Raw genomic sequence first — 24,352 nt, 5'->3', positions numbered from 1 at the left:
GGTTTGCAGACTATTCCTACCTGAGCGTTCATGTCGCCGATGACGATTTTGACGTGGGACGGGAATCAAAATCCGGCGGAAAATTTTCCCGAGGTCTAAGGTAGCCTTTAAGGCTGGTTTACGGTTCGGAAAACATGTGCACGGGATTTTGCTCCAGGTTTGGTCAAGAAGAATTTTCCGCCGATAAGTCTTCATTGTTCGTAATTGGGTTACTTCAGGGTTACTTCAGGATTCACTTCAGGATTTTGCTTCGGGTTTTGAGAATCTGCGTATCCGCGCCCGTGCTTGAGTTTACACTTCTGATGTTTTGATTCGGATTTCTTTATTCAAATACACACGACAAGATGGAAAGATAACAAGAGGGAGATATAGCGAAAGAAATCGAGATGGTGAGTGAAAGAGATTGAGTGCCCGACCAGTAGATAGTAACAGATTTATATCCGAGCTTGTTATTCTGTTACAGTAGTTTTTTATAACATCGGTTGTTATAAAACATGTACCATTAGTAGTTAAAATAACAAAAATTGTAACAAAATCTCTTCTAGTTTTAACAAAAACATTACTAAATATGTTATTTATTGTACAAAAATATAACTCGTTGTGTTACATGAAAAGTGGTGAAAATAGCTTGTACTATAACAAATTATGTTCTTGAAAATATTCTGATTATCCATAATGTAGGCAATTAACTTTGTCCAGCTGGCTCAACTTTGAATGTAGGTTCGAATTCTAGGTTCCAATTCCTATCTACCAAAAATGTAGGCAATTTTTTTTCGGTAGAAATAAACATAACACATTATGTTATAATCATGTTATGACGATCGTGAAACTTTCTTTTCTCCATCTTTGGCAGAGAATTTATAACAAAATTATTGCAAGTTTTGTTATTTGTAACACATATTGATATAATTGTGATAAAATTTTGTTATGACTAACTGGTCGGGTGGAAGAGAGAGAAAGAGGAAATGAGTGAGGGTGACTGAATGAGAGAGTGAGTGAGTCAAAGTGAAGGTGAGAGTTAGTGAGTGAGAATGAGTGAGTGAGAATGAATGAGTTAAATAATGATTGAGTGAATGTAAGTGAGTGAGTAAGTGAGAATGAGTGCGTGTGTGAGATTGAGTGAATGAGTGAGAATGAGTATTTGTGTGAGATTGAGTGAGTGAATGAGAGTTAGTGAGTGAGAGTAATAGAGTGCACAGCTACTTTATTTTACCGGAGTCGGTAAAATTTTACTGAGTTTTTGGACTTCGGATCACCCAGTAATTTCAACAGCAATATTTTACATTACCGAGTTTTCAGCATGAACGAGAAATGTCAAATAAACATTAAAATCGGTAATGAAGGATGTTTGTTTATATGCAAATAACTGAGTTAGTCAGTAAATGAGGATTTATTTTTTGGAAAATATTTTACCGACTGGACAGTGTATCTAATCAATACCTTTGCCTAGTGAAATACCTCGTGAATTATCCTTATCTGAACAGGCTGTAAGTATGAATAAATGAAGACTTGCGCCGGTTATAATTTATTATTGTTAGACAGGGATTGAATCCTAGGCTATAGAAGAGAAAATCTGTCTTTTATTAACATCATCCTTAGCACATCGCCAAATCACAACACACCGACATCATCCTTAGCACACCGACCTTAGCACCGTCACACCGTCGGTTTTTCGCAAACTAGTTACGATAATTCAAGGGGCTATTCTCCATGACAAATTCTTTTAAGAAAAAGTTCCCAGAGGTAGGAGGCACCTCGGGAGGAACCGGTTCTCATGATGCATTTCACTTGTTTTACGCACAGCTGTGCGATCTGTGGCTGAAAAGTTCACTTTTTGAAACGCGTCAACCAGCACGACGGAAATAATTTTCAAAATGGAAGCTCAACCGAAAAAAAAGAATCGAGAAAACAACATCGAGCATTTTTTAATGGCTATTCGGTAAATTTGGTATAGATTTGTACCGATTTTTTGTGCTGTTCAGTAATTTAGGGATTAAATGATTTGTTCAGTAAAAATAAGTAAACGTCAGAATAATAAAGATAATTTTTTACCAAAACTCGGAAATTTATTACTGACAGTCATTTGTGATCAACTAAAAAACTAATATTTCGGTAAAAACAAAATTTTGCAGTTGAAATTCGGCAAACAAAATACCGAACATTGAAATACTGATTAAGTGTGTGAGAATTAGTTAGAGCGAGAGAGTAAGCGAGTGAGTTAGAGAGAGTGAGTAAATGAGAGAGAGAGTGAGAGAAGTGAGTGAGTTGGAGGAAGAGGTGGCCTTTTCACTACTTACTATTTCTGAGTTTTCGTTCAAATTTCTCAATCTTCACTGCTCACTTTTAATTCCTTACTTATCACTACTCATTTCCCACTTTACTCTTCTTACTTCTTTTTCTCAATTCCCGTTGCTCACTCCACGCTATTAATTTTATTAACTTCTCACAACTCATTTCTCACTTCTCATTAGTCACCTTTCACTTTTCTTTTCTCACTCATAACTAACTCCATACTTCTCATTCTCACTGCTCATTTCTTACTACCCATTGCTCACTTCTCATTTTCCATTTCTCGCTTTTCATTACTCAGTTTTCTCTTCACACTTCTTACATTTCTCACTTTTCACTACCCACTTTATATAGTTTTTTTTTTCATAATAAATTTCCGTCGGAGATTACGCATTTCCCAACGCAATTTAAACCGAATTGTTCCTCCGCGGGATTTGCATGTGTTTTTCCGAACTCCAAATTAGCCTTTAGGTCCAACTTCTGGACAAATACTGACCTTATTTGAGTAAGTAGATATAGTTTCAGTCTGTGCAAACTGTTGGGTGGCTTGAAGTGACACTTGAAGACAATGTGAAAAAATCTGTTTCAACTACCACTTTTCTACTCCGTACGAGCATGGCCGAACATGTTTGATATGCATTTAAGGTTTCCCCAAACACACGAGATGCTACAAGCGCGACGCGATTCTATCGCTTGGTGACTGCGATTCTGTCGCCGTTGGTGTGGAAACGTGAATGGAACATTGCCTGCAGCGGCCCAATGATAGAATCGCGGCGACTAGTTGTGCGGTGAGGAAATCGCTTAGGTCTAGAGGAGCCTTTATCCCGTCTCCACCTTACGGAAAATATTATACACTGAAAATAATCTACACGCTTAATTAATGTTCTTTTAAACGTGAATCCAACGTGTTTTGGATCGAAGCGTGGGGCGCGCGACGGACGGACGTCAAAAGTTTTCACAGCGTGATTTTTTCGTTTTGGCTGCCGATAACTCCCGAAAGTTAACTATAATTATGTTTTTGCTTTTCTTGTATACTAGGTATACGGAAAGGCTATAGAACTGCTCCAAAACCGAACTTTTTATAGAAGGCTCGGAGACCCATAGTGTTATATACCAATCGACTCAGCTCGACGAATTGAGGTGATGTCTGTATGTGTGTGTGTGTGTGTGTGTGTGTGTGTGTATGTGTACAAAAATGTGAGACACGTTTTTGGGCATTTATCATTATCCGCGCAACAAGTTGCATTCGACGCGGAATGCAGTCCCATTGGTTCCTATTTAAAATTAGATCGATTGAACTTTGCGTTTCGGAGTTATGGCCAAAAAACTGTTTTTACGTGCAAAAAAAAAGCAAAATGCTCTAATCTGGACTCGAACTCGTGATCTCTTCATCGGGAAGCGGCTACTAAACCACAGCACCATCAATACACATAGTATGTGGCAAGATACATACAAATATAAATCATCGAATTGGGCATATATTCATTACCTCTATAAGCATCAGAGTTTATCCTGCTAGGGTACCAATTCCTATACTGGAAGTATTCATGGATCGAGAAAAGAAAATATTAGCTTTTACCGTTGGTTATTAAAATATACAGTTTCAATACATTAACTTAGAGCAAGATTGCCGGTGGTGAGTATAAGCCGTTTGGCAGCGCAGTATCATTACTTGACACTTTTCCGGTCGCTACTAAACGCGCTGCTAAAACAGTAGCGCAGCGGACAGGTGATCAAATTTGGTAGCGCGATAACAGCGCTGCTATTTGATGAACTATTAAACGTCACCTGTACGGAATGCAGCCACCAAAATGATAACCGAAAATAGTGACCAGTGCGAAAAAGAGTGACTAAACTAAAATGACAGCGTTGCGAGGATGATCAAAACACTCGCGCCCAGTAATGATGCTCTAATAGATAAACTATTGAAATCGCTTGGATACGCTGTTACTTTAATTGAGAAAAAAGTAGATTCAATATTGATTCGAACTAAATAGTAATTTTTTGGTGACCTTTTTACGATAGGACATCCTTTCAATAATTAAAAATCCTCTTCTCTGCTAAACGTTAGACATAACTTTTCTCATGTCTTATTGCTATCAAGCGCTAAGAAAAGCACAAATACCCTATATTATGCTTCTCGAGATTTTATAGCATTTTGCTATTTCATCTCTTTTTCTCTCGATTGTGCGCCGCTAAGGTATTTGCCATATTGTGGTACCTTGATTACGGAAATGCAAAATATTTCATCACATATTACACACGATTACCTAATGGGAATTATTACTACAGTACTGTATACTGTATACTGATCCAAATGCAGTAGCAACAAATGTAAAAAAATAAAAAGATCCCGTTTATTCCACCAAAGACTAACTATCCATCGAGGGACAATAATATGTTGCATACCTTAAAAGCGAATGTGAAAAACCGCGCCAAAAGATCACATCTGTTTGACATTGCTTTATTTACTTTTTGCATGGCGCACAACTCGGCGCACGGGAGCCGGCGCGTAACTGGCGCGCCAGGTTGCGGATTTAAGAAAAGAATCGCAATATAACAGCCTGTAAATACTCCTCAGTCGTCATATAGCAATTTCAAAAAGCATCGTGTTTTGTTTAACACGTTCAACGCTTTCCCGTTCGAATGCGCCTAAAAGAAGGAATGGCAATGTGCAGTCGTGCAGTGGTGGTCCCCCATACAAATGCTCGACTAAACCTACGATTGCGCTTAAAATTTAGCAACAGTAATTTTGTAACGCTGAATTCATTTTGAAATTTAAATAGTTATCCGACATATGCTATGCTATCCAAAGACTTCCGGAAGCCCATGACTTAGAATCACAGCAGCGTCTTAATTCTAACCTTGAAACAGTAAATTTCCCGCTTTGGTGCAGCAAGGCGCAATTCGCCAAACTAACCACTGTTAAGTGACAAAATATATATTTCAATATCAGTTCTTTCCGAATCTTTCCCGATACAAAGTTTAGTCAAATTTAATTTTCCCATACATATATGTTACACCATCAACTTGAACCAAGTCACCAAAAATTAAATTTACCAACTACAATTAACAAATTGAGGAATTACCATTGACTAAATGTGCAAAATTAAAATAATATCAGCTTCACGAAAGAACGATTTGTTTTGGGTTTTGTCTGGGTTTCCGCCACTGTGGATCGGTTGGCTTAACCATCGTAGCATCAGCGGCAAGCCGTGCTTCTGTTCTATTTTTACGCATATAGGCTATTCGACGTTTTATCATCTTTCTCTTGCACGTGCACGGAAAGGATAGGATTTGTTTTCATACGGAAACGCTTCGGAAGCGTTTCCGTATGACAACAAACCCCATCCCGTCTATGCGCGTGCAAGAGAAAGATGATAAACGTCAGATAGCCTTATGCATGCATCATTCTTTGTGGCGTTCAATCATCATATGGGTGCGCAGCTGGTGTGCGGGAAGACGCGGGACGCATGCGCATTCGCTTCAGTCTCTTGCCGTCGGATGAATATTGCCAAAGGAAGCATCGCCAACACACTTCGCATTGCGTGTGGCAATGTTCTATTTTAGCTCAGCTGGGTTGAATGTTGATCCGAGCAAATGAGATTTGGGGATACTGGTTCATGAGTATGTATTACGGAAAAAATAAAATTTTGGAAAGCTCCGCGGAAATAACGCGCAGAGGGAAATCCCTTGTCTCAATTCCTTGGATATAGCGTCTGCTGCACCATAAACTCGCAAGCTTCTAATTTTATTGAATAATTATGTCTTTTCTATTCAGTAAAGCATATTTTCTTTTGTGCATTGAAGCAATAGAATATAATTTCGTACTTATGTTTAGTGTCTACTAAAACTCGGTGGGCAAGTTTGATTACTACCAAGATAAATCAAAAGCTATTTTGTTTCTGCTAACAATCATTAAAGAAAACTGTTGAGTACATATCGATTCTCAACTTATTTATTTATGTTTCGTTTCCCACCTCCATCATCTAAAGTTCAGACCTGAATTCTTTCAAATATTCCAAATAATCAGATGGATTCAATTATAGAAATGTCATGAATATAAATATAAACAATACACAGCATTACGTTCCATTGATTATTAGCATGGAAAATATTAAAAACAATTTTTTTTTTGAAAGCGCTTGAATTTTCTAGTATTTAAATTTTTTCTTGCAATGCGTATTACAGTTAAACCTCCATGAGTCGATGTTCTATGACTCGATATCGACTCATGGAAGCAAATTATGCCAAATTAAAAAATATTTTCTGGGTTACTGTGATGGTCCCTTCAAACAGCTTTCCAAAGATTTGCTATTCCTCATCTCGATATTTCCATGAGTCGATGGTCCCTTCGATATCGACTCATGGAGGTTTGACTGTATACCACACACCTAGAAAATATGAGTTTTGAAAAAAAAAAAAGATGGCTTACACGAGGATCGAACATAAATCCTCTGAATGAGAGCCTATTACGTTACCACTGAGCTATCTTTGTTACTTGAGGTGTTAGTGTTCGAAGAACAAGAGGCTACGCAATTTGCAATAAATAACTATTTTACTACATCAAGACATAGGCTGCTTGTGCATACGTGCGGTAACGCACCGGGGGCTGTGCTTTGGTTCGGTGGCATATAATCTGAACCGATAAAAAGTTTAGTTGTATCGGAATATAAGTCATGTTCGGGATTTGAGTCAAAACGGCACGATTGAGTTTACGTCAGGGGCTTTTGTGTCATTTCATTCAAATAAGTCACATGTAATATTCTTATTGTTTTGGTGCGCAGGGAAGCAACTTCATAATCAATTTCAACATTTTATTTTGAATCCTCTGTAAATGCATTCTTCCTGGCGTTGCAGCAAATAACCCATATTGGCACAGTATATGTAAAACATGGCTAGCCTAACAATTAGTTTGTAAATCATTTTTTTTTTTTAATTTTGGTTTTCTATGAATATTCACTTACTATTTTTGTACCTTTTTGCTTGCATACCTTCTGTGTGGTTTTTGATAGTTAATTCATTCATGCTATACATAAGTCCTAAATCTTGGACGCTAGACCAAATAATTGGAACCCCGTTCATAGTGACAGCATGTCTGTTAAAAGAATTCAAATAAAAAGCACTCGGATTATGTAAGAAAAAAATGAGTTTTGGTAGGCTTCGGAGAAAATTTTCTATTTTTGGAAGTCAGTAGAAAAAGTATTCAAACTTTTCTATAATCCAAGTATGTTTTAGATAATTTAATAGTCTTAGTTCGATCATTGACAAACTACAATGACTCATTCCAGAGGTTAAATGTCAAAACGTGTTACAGCAGAGTTCTAGTGCGATTATTTTTCTACAGCTCTGCCTAATAGTTTGTTGTTTTAATTCAACTAATAACAGAGTTAAAGCACTAGTTACTAATACTAAATGATAACAAAATTACGATCAGTCTGTATAATAAGTTACTGCAACTAGCGCTATAACTCTGTTATTAGTGCAATAGAAACAACAATTAGGCAGAGTTGTAAAAACCTTCGCTCCACATCCACATATCACGTCCTCCACATATCACTTTTGAAATTTAACCTCTGAAATAAGTTATTGACAAACTACTAAATTATCGAAACCATATTACTAAATGATCGAAAACAGCCTTGCTATAATCCATAACAAATTAAACGAAGGTAAGCAACGATTTTCGATTTTCCGATATATGTTATCATTACGATATAAAGTATTGCACAATATGAGCTCAAAAATGCTGATTTTGGTAACACTAGCTCTGTCACGCGTTATCTATCAGATTTTGTGCTTGAATCGTTTACCTGTAAAGAGTGATCTGATAAATAATATTGGATCAGTTTAGATATTAAAATATTCAATTTTAACCATACATTCATACCAATTACTGTGAAATGCTTTCCATATAAAGAAAAACAACCCCAGTAGAATTCTCTTCAGATTTTTTTAAGTCGGATCAAATTTATAAATCTTGTTGCAAAGTGTTTGAATGATAATGACAAAAATGGAACTGCTCATCAGCAAAAATTTACCTTTCTCGTCAAAAATGTTCATTCCCTTAATCGATTCTTTGGCTTATTTAAGGTCAACATTCCCAATTAACCTATATTTTTTACGCCACTAAATATTTTTTAAATTCAAAACAAAAATCGAAAAAGTGCTGTTTTTTAAGATTGACCCGATTTTGAACGAACATCGAGTGAATTTTTGCAGACCGGTTCACGCATGCACACGTTTTCGGTTTTTTTCGATTTAATAAAAGATATTTTAGTTACTAGATAAAGATTGTCGCTTCGGTTCCCTTTGTTCTGCTGTCCGGAACATGTTGGGTATCAAGCTGTCAAATCGTATGGATTTTCCTTCTTTGACATTTAGCTCCCCTATCATCGCCGGCAAAAGATGTTCCGGACAGCGACGACAGCGACAAACTTTATCTTGTAACTAAAACATCTTTTGATTTAATGGATTTAATAGTTTAATAGGAAAGCACTCGAAAGTTTGACAAATGGAAACATTTGTTTTTTCTCACCACCGTTTTTTTGCTTTTCTCGTATTCAAAGCAAACGATACGAACTTTTTCAGAAGAAGTATGTGTATGTGCATGTGTGCAAAAAAATCTAACTCATTTTTCGAAATCTTATCCTGAACCGATTATTTAAACGGCGAATCCTGTCCCATTGTTTCACATTAAAAATCAGCCCGAACTCACTATGGGCTCAAAAGTTATGGCCAAAATACAAATTTTTATAGGGACACGGCAGGTATTTCCGTCCATCGTCGTAGGGGCTAAAACCAACGAAAGCAACGTACATTTGCTAGAACTCCACTATAGCAGAACGTTTCTCCTGAACTTACGATTTGGTACGTATGCGTTTTACAAAAAAGCGTCTCTTTTATTGGTTTTCGAGACTATGACGAACAGACGAAAATACCTGCCGTGTCCCTACTATGCCTGAAACTCGATTTGTGCAACTGCACAACCTCATCACATTTTCCGGGCACTCACTCAACTTCATCCGATTTGCTTGTAACAAATTGCATCCGGCAGCAATTATAACAAATGCGAATTTTAAATTCAATCTATCTTTATTTACGAGATCTTCGATCCTAGGCCGGTTCATCTGGTATAAATAAATGTGAAAAATAAGTCTTATTCACCAATTGTTATTTTAGACTTTTCATATATGTTTATCAACTATTTTGAACGAGCGAGAAAGGCATCATCACCGCTAGGTGGATTAATCTGGGTTTTTTTTTCAAACCGAGTTGGTTTAATGGAACTATGGAGAGGCATGGTATCGCGAGTGGTCGTGTTTCTTGACAACATTTGTGTGTCCAGTGTTTTCCTTTAAAAATATCAGCTGGCTGGTGAAGAAGGAAAGATGGTAAAGCACAGCATGTTGGTCGTGGGATTATTGCTCAGTGCTGGTGCTTATTTTGCGGATGTTTGGCAGGGCTGCCTCTGAGGTCCTTTATGATGAAAAACAGCGGATGGACCTACAAAAATGGTGAGCACGTTCCGGTTCTTGCTTCTTAATGTATTATTATCAAAACCTATACCCTGCATAAGACGAGTGTAGTGCTTTTGAATTGTCAGTTGTCATTGTCAGCCATTTCAGGCGAATCGGACGACGGGCGTTCCGCCCCATCTCCCGACGAGTGTGTCGGATGACTAGTGTTCCGCCCCTAATTTCGACAACTGCTGTGACGGTTGTTTTCGGCGCGTGTTCTTGCGTTCCTTCGGCGGTCGGTGCTACGCCCCATCTCCCGGTATCAGTGCGCTGGGCCCCGTGACGTCATTCAGCGGGGACGCCACCAGTTTCAGCTGATAGGACGCGGTTTTTTCGGACGGTTGAACGCGCGTATTAAAAACGGGGATAAAAGCTTTTCCCGTGGCCAGCCCGCCCAGCCCGCTGGGTGGCGCTGGTGGCGGTGGGCCGCATCTGGTGATCCCGGAACTGGACCGATCATCCAACGGCGACTGGAGACGACGAGTGTGCGTTTCTCAAAACGTTTCTTTCGAACATTCCTCCAGTTCGGTGGAGACGCACGGTATTTTTCGCCCCAATACCACTCGCATTCGTGCCGGAAATTTTGTTCTGTATTGTGTGGGTGAGTAAATTCATCAGAAAGTGTAAATTTGTCTCTTGTCCAATCGTGATTCTCCAGTAAGCAGAGCGATCGGCCGGTCGCCGAAATTAAGTTTTGCTTTATGCGGAAAGCAAAACGATCGGCCGGTCACCGAAATTTTGTTCTGCATTGTGCGGGGGAGTAAATTCATCAGAAAGTGAAAGTGTAGTGCGGTCGATATAATAAAAATATTGAACGTTCGGTCGATTAATTTTATTTTAGATCACATTACACGCTATACACGGCATACCGTTTACCAAAACGAACCCTGCCACACTCCCTACCCCATATATCCAACATCCCAGTGATTTCTCGTGGAAGTGCAGATGACTCGTCGGCTTCTATCAAAGCGAGTATCACGTCAACATTTTCCTACCCATTCCTTAATTGACCTGCATTCGGACACGGCCGGCGCTGGTATTGCTTATTTTTGGGTAACCAGTTCTTACACACTGAAGATGATGTTAGTCCCAAACTTCATCTGTTGGTTCTCTGTGTAATTACAGCTGACCTGGCAATAACGGAGTAGCAACCGTAGGCGGTCAATAATGTTAAAAAAAAAAATGATATTCCAAAATGCTTCCTTTGTAAATAAAAAAACCGTTAAAGTACAGCATTATTTAATTTCCATAGTTTCCAAATTCTCCTTTGGAGAATTTTCCTGCTCAACACAGAAGAATTTCCTGGTGAAATCCATGGTTGTTAAATCAGTGAAATTCATTACACTTTTATGGAGAAAAAAAAAACCGGAAAATTCTGAAAAAAATCAAACGAGTGAACTTCGTACAAAGCTGCTGTATAAATCGTTTAAAAAAATAAAAAGTCTACGTAGACTTTTGGTAAACCCCCCCGTCCCCCTTCGTAGACTATCGTAGACTTTTCCGAAACCCCTCCCCCCCCCAAGAGTCTACGTGGTTTATGGACAGCCCCTTATGTTACTACCAATATTTTTATAACTGAATAAATGGTTTACAACACGTCTACACTTCAACAACAGAAGCATATAATGATGTATCCGTGGTTATTATCCTGAAATACCCTGTTTTCTGAGTATGCGTTAATGATTTTGCTGAACTAGCGTTTTTTTAGGTCCCACTTACCCCGGGGTACCTTGTTGCTGGGAAATATTAAATTTTCAGGTTCTAACAATTTTAAATGCTAAGATACTGTCCATAAACCACGTGCTAGTGGAGGCAAGAGTTAGTGAAAGAAAACAAAATTTTTATACATAGGAAATGTATATTGATCATCAAGTCAAGAAAACGTCCATTGCCCCGCTTTTTGTATTAAATTTCCAAAAAAAAATTATATGAGTAGTCACACTTCTAGAAACCCTCTTCTTCTCACTAAAAGCGTGACGTAATTTATGGACGTCCCCTAAGATAAGGTGGTATCCGTTGATAACATAACAATAAATTTGAAAATATTTGACACCCTTAACCCTTCCGGGACGGATGGGTCATATATGCCCAGTGTTTCAGATTGGCTCTGAAAAATCACAGAAGAGAGCTAGGTCCCCAGTTTCTTCAGCAAAATTAGCATTAGCATTAAGCATTTCGCACAAATTCGTAGGTGGTACAAGCCAAGACTATTGTACGAGAGTCCATTACCGCTTCTGCCTTATAAGCAGGAGGTCATGGGTTCAATTCCAGGCCCGTTCCTTTCCTACTTTGTATTTCTATCTTTCTGTGCTTCACGTTCTACCAAAACGATTCCTACTGTAAATAACGTTCCACACAATCCCAAAACCTCCCGTGTCACCTATGAGAGGTCGTAGAGTTCTCTGCATCTTTCTTAAGTAGGTGTCCAACTAACCATCCTTCCCCTTCCTCAGCATTCGCAAGGACGTGGCCGGGACAGATCTCGACTATTGGAAAGTGCATTGCTTCCATCTAAGAGATAGTGATTAGTCCCAAATCAATATCTGTGGTAACGGATGAAAGTGATGCTACTCTCATACAATAGTCTTGGCTTGCACAACCTACGAATTTGTGCGAATTGCTCAATGCTAATGCTAATGCTAATAAATAAAAATAAATAAATTAAAAAACGAAAAAAGGGTATTTTTTGATATAGTATGAATATATGGTGTAGCCTCTTTGAACTGCAAGAATGGTCTTTCGGTACAACTTGTATGAGAATGGTAAAAAAGACAACACTGCTCTCACAACTAAGGCTTGTTCGCGACAAAATCTGGACACATAACTTTAAGAATAAAAATAAACTGCTGTTGGTTTATTTCGGTACGTTTTCCACTTCAAATGGCTTCATTCCTTATCGATGCTTCGATGTATGCACGAAACTTGGTGACATTTGAATTTTCTAAGAAATAATACGTGCCGAATGATTTGACATCCTCAGTAGAATCTGTTTCGAGCTCGTATCCTTCTGGTGGCTCATAAAATCCGTTTTTGATCCACTCTCTGATGTTTTAGATATTGTCAAACAAGTATCGACATATTTTAAAACGCTTTGAGCAGTGTTCACATGAAAACAAAATGTTTTTATGTCAGTTTCTGGATCGAGAGACCCGAATTTCAATGGCGACTGCACACAATTCTTTCCGAACCTACAATTTCTTCGAAGCCATTATTCACTACGAACTTGTAACACTTATAAGAAATATATTTTCAGAAAGTACACACATACATTCATTAATCTACGAAATATTTCACTAGTTGATGGTTTTTTTAAGTTATACGTGTTTGAAGGTGTCCAGATTTTGTCGCGTACAAGCCTTATCTACCATTGACATAGTGAACTGCAGAGTGCCGATCTGTACTTATTATCAATAATAAGAAAATAATCCAATTGGAATATTCAAATATGTACAGACTTTTATTTTGCAAATGAATTGCCTTAAATTGCCCATTTATCAAAAGCGATAAATATCTTCGCCTTCGGTATTTCAATTATCAAGATTGATGGTTTCCAGCTACAATCAACAGCATTCAATTAACAAGCTGCTTCTCGTCAATCGATTTTAAATCATTCCCAATTTTTCCATTATTCACGACCCATCGTGATTAAATCTATAGTATAACAACACGTCCGTATTAGTTTCCTTGTAGCAATGCTTACTTGAGACGTGCCTGAACGAAATGTTTCATTTTTCATTTCCAATGAATTTTATGTTAGGTATCAACAGAACATCAAATGACATGTCAGAAAATGAAACAATTCACTTCGTTAATCTCAATGGGACATGAAGCTTACTTGAGAAACACTATGGTAATAAATTTCAATACAAGACAAGGATTATTCCATCTATTCGACCTAAATAAAGGCTCAATTCCTGGTGGCATTTACTGAAACAATAGCAGAGCCTTGCTCTATTCGTATGAAAGCGGGTCATTCCCATGCTTCCATTAACTGATAGTCATTTATTTATCTGTCTCCAAAACACCCCCACCTCGGCCTCCCCATTCAAGAAATCCAACCTCCTCAAAACCACCCCAACATTCCGATGTGTTAGCAGTGCGAATCGTTTTCTCCCCGTTGACGCCTACATCTAATTAATGAATTTATTAAGCTCGCTGGCAGTCGCAATAATTACAAATGCCAGGCAAATATCTAAACACAAACCGAATCCGCCCGCAATGGGAACGAATGGGCAGCAGTGAGCCCGATGCAGCGCCATCAGACCACCCGCCGATCAACCGGAAGGAACTTAACAATGCGGGTAATTAGGTGTCATTTATCTCGCAAAACCCCCGAAAGGAAATTGAATCGTTTTGCCATTTGTCGAATTGTATTCAGGGAGCCTCGTCAGTTGGTGGCACCCCACGTTTCGAATAGCGCCATACCACCCCAAATGCCAATCAATGATGGTACAGTTTCCGATTGGGTGTCCCACCTTTGTTTTACAGAACCCAATAATACTGCTGCCGGTGCCGTACCGTACCATAGTTATGCATATTCCGTTGTACCTGCCCTAGAATGTGGGTCGACTCGGTGCCGTTCAGCAAGGACGATGATTCAATCAAATATCCAGACAGACAGCGGAAGGGAGCACAAACGACGACGGGTGCATGTGATCATCGTCGACATATTCCGCTTTTCCGACATATGAAAAGATAGTTGCGGCATATCCGTTCCTGGTTGGAACGTGAGGACCTGTGCCTGAGAGTGGAGTAGATATCTACTCGTTTTTCCACTGCAGCAAATATTGGGTGAAAGTGATATTCAAATCAGCTCTGGTGCAACCATCGTATCGTTGGTAAAAGATGTGCAAAGCGTGCATCTATAATCCTCTACTTGTAGCTAGAGGATTAGGTAAGGGTATTGTTTTTCGGTAGTTGATTCTTGATTGCAGTTTGAATTGTTTCAAAAAAGTAGCGCACTTTAATATAATAGATTAGCTACTTGTTTACGTGTTGGGCTATGAAATAGTGAATTGACATCTTGGACAGGGCGTCCAACATAGATCTGGTCCACACAAGTACCAATCTCATACTTCCACGAGTCTCCTCACCGGAAGATAATTATTACATAGTTGTCCTTCTGACGTATGCTATAGTGGGGTGATGCAACCTGCGGTTTGGGGTGTGGTGCGGTTCGACAATGGGTCACAAATACGGCAACAACAGATCATTTACTGTAAAAAAAAGTTCCGAAAACTTACCTTGAAAATAAACTGGCCCATGTCGGAAATCTTCTCCGATGCTGACCCGGACGCCCTTTTGAAGCAGTTCAGATAATCACGCGTCAGGATGAAATATCTGCAATAATCGTAAGTACACATACACAATGGCTCATTAGTTTCTTCAATTGAATCTTCCATCTTGGGTTGAATCGAGCGCGCTTGTACTGTGCCTTTGCCTGCCCTGCACAATTCCAGTCACGAATAGTCATCAAATTAGCACTCGCTAAAGGTTTGGCTGAATGTGGCCTTCTGATGGCATCAGCAGTCAGATCAAAAAGCTCATTTTTCCTTTTCAGATGGTATTTAGGTATGAGCTGGTGCCATCTAACGAATTAATACCAAGAAGGCAAGGACAAAGAGGCAAGAAACAGTACACGCCGCACCGACCATGATTTTAGTAGAAATGGCACTTTCGTCGTGAGAAACGAACCTTTCTTTCCATCTGGAGAAAAGCCGGTCCCGTTGCTGCCAGAGCAGGCCACGCTTGATCGGTCCGGTCATCTGGGCCACCGGAATACGACCAATTAGCAGCGACTTCTGAAAAGAGGACACGAACGAGAAAGAAAGGAAAACCTTTGGTTAGAAAAGTTATTAAAATTTGAGCTCCGGTGGTGGCAATAAATTAACACCCTTTTAGTTCAAGCAATTATCATCAAAGGTATTTCACGATGAATTATATAAACAATAGGAAAAGAAACCCCTTTTCAAAACAGATTGGAGCAATGCTGGTATTTTGTAATTCGTGTTTATTGTTGGAATGAGACATTTTGTACTTTCATGTTCTTAGGATATTAAGAAATGGATTGATACACCCAACCAGCGTTTGTTAGATTTTCTAACAATCCTGTTTAAGAACTGGGCATATGCGAAATTGTAAGATTCTCAAACAAAAAATGTAAGCTTACAAACAAATATTGTAAGAAAAGTTTGAGAAATTATTGAAATTATTGAAACCTTAGTTGTTCTTGTTAGGAAATCTAACAATCAACAGTTGGGTGCACAAATGTAATTGCGGTTTAGCAAATGAAAACATTTTCACCACTCGCCACTCTTTTTTATTCTTCCATTGAACCGCTCCACTGTGGGAAAAAGCGTGGCCATTAGTGTACGGCTTATTTTTTGAATGTTTCCAAAACCTGGAATTCGTGTGCCCAAAAGCTTTTTTATATTGAAGTTTAGAGGTCACGCAAAGGCCTTTAAGGTGATTTTTTGACCATCAAGTTTAGACTTTCATAAAAATAATCATAACTTTGGCAATTTTTATCCGATTTACAATCTATTGTAATTAATCTCTTCAGTATTAAATTTATGAAAACTTTGTGGAACATCATATTCCCTGAAATCAGCTCCAAATGTTTGATAAAAATTTCTTCTTCTTTTTTTTAAAGAAAACAGTTTTACAAACGCTCTAACTTTGTTAAATATCAGCCGAATCCGGATATTTTTATATGAAATCAAAGAGAAATTTGTATTCTAATTTTTCTTAGAACAAACTGAGTTTCTAAAACCATTATTTGTCAATGTTTTAGACCAAATACTGCAAAACAATTTTTCTATTGAACAAGGACGTCACATAGTAGGCCATATTTCATTATTTTTATTGTACATTTTGAATATAATAGTTCCATTTCATATGGAATTATATCGTAGTCGTATAGAACTGATTAAGTACATTAGCAGAAGTCTGGATTATCTGTAAGAATTTCATTATGCTTTACTGTTACTGTAAAATGAAACTATAAAATTTAAAATGTGCTATAAAAATAAAAAAAAATATGGCCAACTATGGAGCGTCTTTGTTCAATAGAAAAATTGGTTTGCAGTATTTGGTCTAAAACATTGCCAAATAATACTTTTAGAAACTCAGTTTGTTCTATGAAAAATTAGAATACAAATTTCTCTTTGATTTCATATAAAAAAATCCGGATTCGGCTGATATTTGACAAAGTTAGAGCGTTTGTAAAACTGATTTTCCTAAAAAAAGAAGAAATTTATTTGAAATTAATTTCATTTGGAGCTGCTTTCAAGAAATATGATGTTCCACAAAGTTTTCATAAATTTAATATTGAAGAGATTAATTACAATAGATTGTAAATCGGATGAAAATTTTCAAAGTTATGATTATTTTTATGAAAGTCTAAACTTGATAGTCAAAAAATAACCTTAAAGGCCGTGGCGCGACCTCTAAACTTCAATATTTTGGCCTGAAATTCTGAGGCTACTCTTTTTTTGCCATAAAAAAGCGTTTGGACACACGAGTTCCAGGTTTCGGAAACATTCGAAAAATAAGCTGCAGCCTAGTGGCCATTAATCGAAAAATTTACTATCTCCAATTTGTCGAATTTATACACCATATGAAAGTATATACCCTAGATAAAAGAATCGGAAAATATTGAAGCGCTGTGTTTATTCAGTCAAAAGATATGGGCTGGCGAAGTGAAAAAGCTGATAAAAATAAAAAAATCGTTCCTTAATTTGATTTGTATGTTATGAAGTAAATTTTTATCCAAATATAAAATTTTATATACCATTTCAAAGCTGAAAACTAAAGCTTTTCGATGGTTTGGTTTATTTTGCACGAAAAGATTAATATCAATAAGTTGTAGAAGAAAAACTTTTATTATCCTGATTCTTCGCTATAAAATGGTCCCGCAAACCTAATGTCCCCAAATGCATCCTCATCTGTAAATTGGGGATTGAAATATAATTCTAGTACCACCTTTAAGTGAGTGATTTGCTTGCGCATAATTGGGCTTTCACGAGAACGCTTCAATCAAAGTTTTCTTGAAAATTGTATCTCGTAATGATTGAAAAATGAACAACATTATTGCTAGAAATATGGTTTCTTGCTATTTTATACAAGCTGTATTGGAAACAAACAAAAAAATGCCCCAAATTTTTTTTTTTTTATTTTCGCCGGTGACATTTTTTGACAGGTTATCAGGTATCAGGTATCAGAACGTCGGCTCAGGAGACACGTTCCGCTCAATTTGGGAGATTTGTGCCATCGCCTTCACTGGCCTATTTCATCATTTACCTGACGGAAAAGGAAGGGAAAAGGGGAAAGGAAAAGGAAGTGAAATTGGAAAGGAGAATGGAACAGGTATCAGGAGAAGGACGATATAATCAAAAATACATACATACGATGCATTTTGTAAAACGAAATGAAACGCGAAGCATAAAATATACTTGATAAGTCACACAATGCAAATGCATTTGATATACCATTTATAGGAAAGCCAATTATGTAGACTCACAAGCATTAAGCTAGGGACTAAAGAGAGGTGTCACAAAAACATTGAGGACGTAACAATGGCCGAAAACACAGAGTGCACTGTGAAAAATGCATAATGAGAATCCATATAGGTGACAAACACAAAGTACATTGTAAAAATCGCATAATGCGAATCCATATAGGTGATAACTTGTTGAAAAACTAAGTAAAACACATATTCAAAACCCGCACGTTGAGATTGAACAAGAGTAGCCGAAGCCGAACGTTAAAGACGAAACACAGAGTACACTGTGAAAAACGCATAATGCGAATCCATTATTATTATTATTTATTCAGACTAAGGCCGAAGTGGCCTGTGCGGTATGTAAGAGTCTTCTCCATTCGGCTCGGTCCATGGCAACACGTCGCCAGCCACGCAGTCTACGGAGGGTCCGCAAGTCATCTTCCACCTGATCGATCCACCTTGCCCGCTGCGCACCTCGCCTTCTTGTGCCCGTCGGATCGTTGTCGAGAACCATTTTCACCGGGTTATTGTCCGACATTCTGGCTACGTGCCCGGCCCACCGCAGTCGTCCGATTTTCGCGGTGTGAACGATGGATGGTTCTCCCAACAGCTGATGCAACTCGTGGTTCATTCGCCTCCTCCATGTACCGTCCGCCATCTGCACCCCACCATAGATGGTACGCAGCACTTTCCTTTCGAAAACTCTGAGTGCGCGTTGGTCCTCCACGAGCATCGTCCAGGTCTCGTGTCCGTAGAGGACTACCGGTCTAATGAGCGTTTTGTAGATGGTCAGTTTGGTACGGCGGCGAACTCTATTCGATCGAAGCGTCTTGCGGAGTCCAAAGTATGCACGATTTCCAGCCACTATACGCCTCCGAATTTCTCTGCTGGTATCATTTTCGGCAGTCACCAGTGAGCCCAAGTACACAAATTCTTCAACCACCTCGATTTCATCACCACCGATGCCAACTCGCGGTGGTGGCTCACATTGTCTTCTCTTGCGCCTCTACCTATCATGTACTTTGTCTTCGACGTGTTGATGACTAGTCCAATCCGCTTGGCTTCCCTCTTCAGTCTGATGTAGGCTTCCTCCATCTTCTCAAAGTTACGTGCCATAATATCTATGTCGTCGGCGAAGCCAAATAGCTGGACGGACTTATTGAAAATTGTGCCACTCGTGTTAATCCCTGCTCTTCGTATTACCCCTTCCAAAGCGATGTTGAATAGCAGACACGAAAGACCATCACCTTGCCGTAACCCTCTGCGGGTTTCGAAGGGACTCGAGAATGCCCCTGAAACTCGAACTACGCACATCACCCGATCCATCGTCGCTTTGATCAACCGTGTCAATTTATCCGGAAATCCGTTTTCGTGCATTAGCTGCCATAGCTGGTCCCGATCGATTGTATCATATGCGGCTTTGAAGTCGATGAATAGATGATGTGTGGGCACGTTGTATTCGCGGCACTTCTGCAGTACTTGGCGAATGGCGAACACCTGGTCCGTGGTGGAGCGTTCACCCATAAACCCGCCTGGTACTGCCCCACGAACTCCCTTGCAATTAGTGCTAGTCGACGGCATAAAATTTGGGAGATTACCTTGTAGGCGGCGTTCAGCAATGTGATTGCGCGGTAGTTGCTACAATCCAGCTTATCGCCCTTTTTGTAGATGGGACACACGACACCTTCCATCCACTCCTGCGGCAAAACTTCCTCCTCCCAAATCTTGGTAATGACCCAGTGCAGCGCTCCAGCCAGTGCCTCACCACCGTGTTTAAATAGCTCTCCTGGTAGTTGGTTAACCCCAGGAGCTTTGTTGTTCTTCAGACGACCAATCTCCTCCTGGATTTCCTGGAGATCCGGGGCCGGTAGAATTATGTCCTGCGCGCGTTCCACCAGGTCCATCACCATACCGCCAGCTTCGTCTGCCACATCGCCATTCAGGTGCTCTTCGTAGTGCTGCCGCCACCTTTGGATCACCTCACGCTCGTTCGTAAGAAGGTTCCCGTTTATGTCCTTACACATATCGGTCTGTGGCACGTGGCCCTTACGTGAACGGTTCAACTTCTCATAGAACTTTCGTGTGTTATTAGTGCGGTACAGTTGCTCCGTCTCTTCACGGTCTCGATCTTCCTGCTGACGCTTTTTCCTCCGGAAAATCGAGTTTTGTCTGTTCCGCGCCTGTTTATATCGTGCCTCATTCGCTCTCGTGCGGTGTTGCAGCAATCTCGCCCATGCTGCATTCTTCTCTTCTACTAACTGCTCACATTCGCCGTCATACCAGTCGTTTCTCCGATCCGGGGGCACCGTGCCAAGTGCAGCGGTTGCGGTGCTACCAATGGCGGATCGAATATCTCTCCAGCCATCTTCAAGAGACGCTGCGCCTAGCTGCGAATCCATATAGGTGACAATTTGTTGAAAACTAAGTAAAAAAAACATATTCATAAACCCACCATTATTTAACCTCAAGTTGAGATTAAACAAGAGTAGCCGAAGCCGAACGTCAAAGACGAAACACAGAGTACACTGTGAAAAACCCATAATGCATGTAGGTGACAATTTGTTGAAAACTAAGTAAAACACATATTCATAACCCCACTCTTATTTAACGTTGTTGAGATTGAATAAGAGTAGCGGATTTTCTGGGAGAAGCAAAAAGTCAACTACGCCATAGCTTCGGTTAGCGCAGCGAGGGCTAAATACTGTAAAGGAGGCCCTGGTGCTTCACAGGCTCTGTTTGCGGTTATTAGACCCCCCTTACCATTCATTCATAGGCACGGAATTAGGTGTCACCTGTATGGTGGACTTTTACCACTGGAACAGGCAATCCGTAATGTTATTCTTAGCCAGATAACCAGCTGCCGACACCACACGGCTATCTAGGCTGTTCGAGGAGAGAAGTTGACATTGACTTTACGTCAGCTCTCAATGTGGCCGAACAGTCATTCAAGCTGTATTGGAAACTAACAAAAAATGCCCCAAAAAATGACATTTTCTTAAATTTTCGCCGGTGACATTTTTTGAAGAGTTAACGATGGCCTTTAAAGGGTTAAAAAAGGTTCTTAAATATTCCTTCACATAATATATGTTGCATAGAAACAGTTTTCATTGAAAAAATATTTTTGGCCGCCCATTTGTATAAGAATTCCTCATAGTGCGCTCCTAGCATAGCATAGCATAGCATATGTGATTGTACAAATCGTGGGTGGCTATACAATGCTCAATTCAAGCTCCATCTGGAATAAGGGCGAATGTCGCAAGAGAAGACTCTCCCCGTCGACCCCCCCTCCCTTAAACAAAAGTGACAAGCAGCAGATCTCTCTGTGGTTTATCACTTCAGAACGAAAGAAAACAATGCGAACTTGCATTCTGAGGTGATGAACTGCAAAGAAACTCCCTGCCTGTCACTTTCATTCAAATGAGGGGAAGTCGACGAAGAAAACCCTCTCCCGCGACACCCGCCCCCTTACCAGACAGAGCTTGAATTGAGCAATCTACTGTGTATTGTCGCAAATTGGTACTTGGGATTAGTACCTTTTCCTATACAGTAGCAGTTGTATACCTGGCCACGTCCTTACAATCACGGAAGGAAGGGAAGGAATGTTAGTTCAACATCTACTAGTGAAGATGCAGGGAACCCATACTACCTTCATAGATGTCTCGGGAAGGAAAATTTGTGTTAGTGGGAAAGGTGAATAATAGGGAGCTCTATTCGACAATATAGAGCGTTTGTCAATAACAGTATAAAATATATAATAAAATAAAATATATTCATCAATTTACTTACGAACCGTCCTAAGGGAAAAACAAAACAAAACCCAAAATTTCGGCAAATCGCGCGATCGTTCTGCCGTCCGAAACAAGAGCCAACACGCACTGAACTAATTAACTTTATTACCGGCCGCGCAATGCAAGACACAAAATTTCGGCAAATCGCGCGGTCGTTCTGCCGTCCGAAACAAGAGCCAACACGCACTGAACTAATTAACTTTATTACCGGCCGCGCAATGCAAAAGCCAACACGCACTGGCCAACACGCACTGAACTAATTAACTTTATTACCGGCCGCGCAATGCAAAACACAAAATTTCGGCAAATCGCGCGATCGTTCTGCCGTCCGAAACAAGAGCCAACACGCACTGAACTAATTAACTTTATTACCGGCCGCGCAATGCAAAACACAAAATTCCGGCAACTCGCGCGGTCGTTCTGCCGTCCGAAACAAGAGCCAACACGCACTGAACTAATTAACTTTATTACCGGCCGCGCAATGCAAAAGCTAACACGCACTGGCCAACACGCACTGAACTAATTAACTTTATTACCGCGCAATGCAAAACACAAAATTTCGGCAAATCGCGCGATCGTTCTGCCGTCCGAAACAAGAGCCAACACGCACTGAACTAATTAACTTTATTACCGGCCGCGCAATGCAAAACACAAAATTTCGGCAAATCGCACGGTCGTTCTGCCGTCCGAAACAAGAGCCAACACGCACTGAACTAATTAACTTTATTACCGGCCGCGCAATGCAAAAGCCAACACGCACTGGCCAACACGCACTGAACTAATTAACTTTATTACCGCGCAATGCAAAACACAAAATTTCGGCAAATCGCGCGATCGTTCTGCCGTCCGAAACAAGAGCCAACACGCACTGAACTAATTAACTTTATTACCGGCCGCGCAATGCAAAAGCCAACACGCACTGGCCAACACGCACACGCCAACACGCACTGAACTAATTAACTTTATTACCGGTCGCGCAATGCAAAACACAATATTTCGGCAAATCGTGCGATCGTTCTGCCGTCCGAAACAAGAGCCAACACGCACTGAACTAATTAACTTTACTACCGGCCGCGCAATGCAAAAGCCAACACGCACTGGCCAACACGCACTGAACTAATTAACTTTATTACCGCGCAATGCAAAACACAAAATTTCGGCAAATCGCGCGATCGTTCAATTCCTCATAGTGCGCTCCTATGCCAAAATTGTGTTATAGGTATCTGTCTGCTCTTTACAAATTATGACATAATATATTACCTTCTTCTTCTTCTTCTTATTGGCATTACATCCCCACACTGGGACAGAGCCGCCTCGCAGCTTAGTGTTCATTAAGCACTTCCACAGTTATTAACTGCGAGGTTTCTAAGCCAGGTTACCATTTTTGCATTCGTATATCATGAGGCTAGTACGATGATACTTTTATGCCCAGGGAAGTCGAGACAATTTCCAATCCGAAAATTGCCTAGACCGGCACCGGGAATCGAACCCAGCCACCCTCAGCATGGTCTTGCTTTGTGGCCGCGCATCTTACCACACGGCTAAGGAGGGCCCCTATTCTATTACCTATTACCTATTCTATATATATTTACCTATTACCTATTCTGTATTCATTCTGTTAGTTACAACTCAGGCAACTGAATGAAAGTTTTTTGAAGGGAAGTTAGTTATCGAACCCACTATCCGCTTATAAGCCAAATATGTAGCCAAGTACGCTACGTTATTGTGTCAAATGTAATAATGAATCAAAAATATGTTAAGCTTTGCAGTATGAAACGATTACACAAAATGTTTATGCTACTTTGATAGTGCAGACATAATAAATAAGCATCTGATACGGCTTAACAACCAGCATGTCCTGTTGCTACCAAAGCAAAACCTTCAACTGATTGCATAATCCTTCATTATGCAACATCCTCTAAACACCCGACAAAGGCGCGAAAAGTTTCTTCTAAAATTAACCATCATAAATTCCAAAATTAGCACTCCACTTTTCCGGGCGACCCATTAACACGACGAGCAAAAGACACAGCATGAGCTGCCGCCGCTCGCACGCCACATCCACCTCTGAATCAGCCATAAAGAACCCAAAGGTTAAAACTCAACAGTTCAGCCAACAACAACGCCACGCCGCAACGAAATCAAGATCCTAAACTTCCCGGGCTACCGCCGCCGTATTCCGCAGGAAGTGGGCTCCGCTGCAGGCCGGTTGGTTGTACCCATGTCGGTCGGGCTGTAAGAGTAATATTTTA

General features: G+C 39.9%; 1 protein-coding gene across 3 annotated transcripts in view; it reads right to left on the bottom strand.

Annotated features, from left to right (window-relative positions):
- LOC134212494 (homeobox protein 2) overlaps positions 1-24,352 on the bottom strand; it is a 477,571-nt gene that overhangs the window by 23,313 nt on the left and 429,906 nt on the right. For 2 of the 3 annotated variants that reach the window (XM_062690425.1, XM_062690427.1), the window contains 2 exons: positions 15,504-15,610; positions 15,053-15,149 (listed from right to left, as the gene is read on the bottom strand). The exons of the other annotated variant lie outside the window; for it this stretch is intronic. In XM_062690425.1, the coding sequence (XP_062546409.1) occupies positions 15,053-15,149; positions 15,504-15,610 (204 nt within the window). The remainder of the gene's footprint in view (positions 1-15,052; positions 15,150-15,503; positions 15,611-24,352) is intronic. 3 annotated transcript variants of the gene reach the window in all.

This window comes from Armigeres subalbatus, chromosome 2 (genome assembly GCF_024139115.2).
Source record: "Armigeres subalbatus isolate Guangzhou_Male chromosome 2, GZ_Asu_2, whole genome shotgun sequence".
Lineage (NCBI taxonomy): Eukaryota > Metazoa > Arthropoda > Insecta > Diptera > Culicidae > Armigeres > Armigeres subalbatus.
This window is presented reverse-complemented; position numbering and strand designations above follow the sequence as displayed.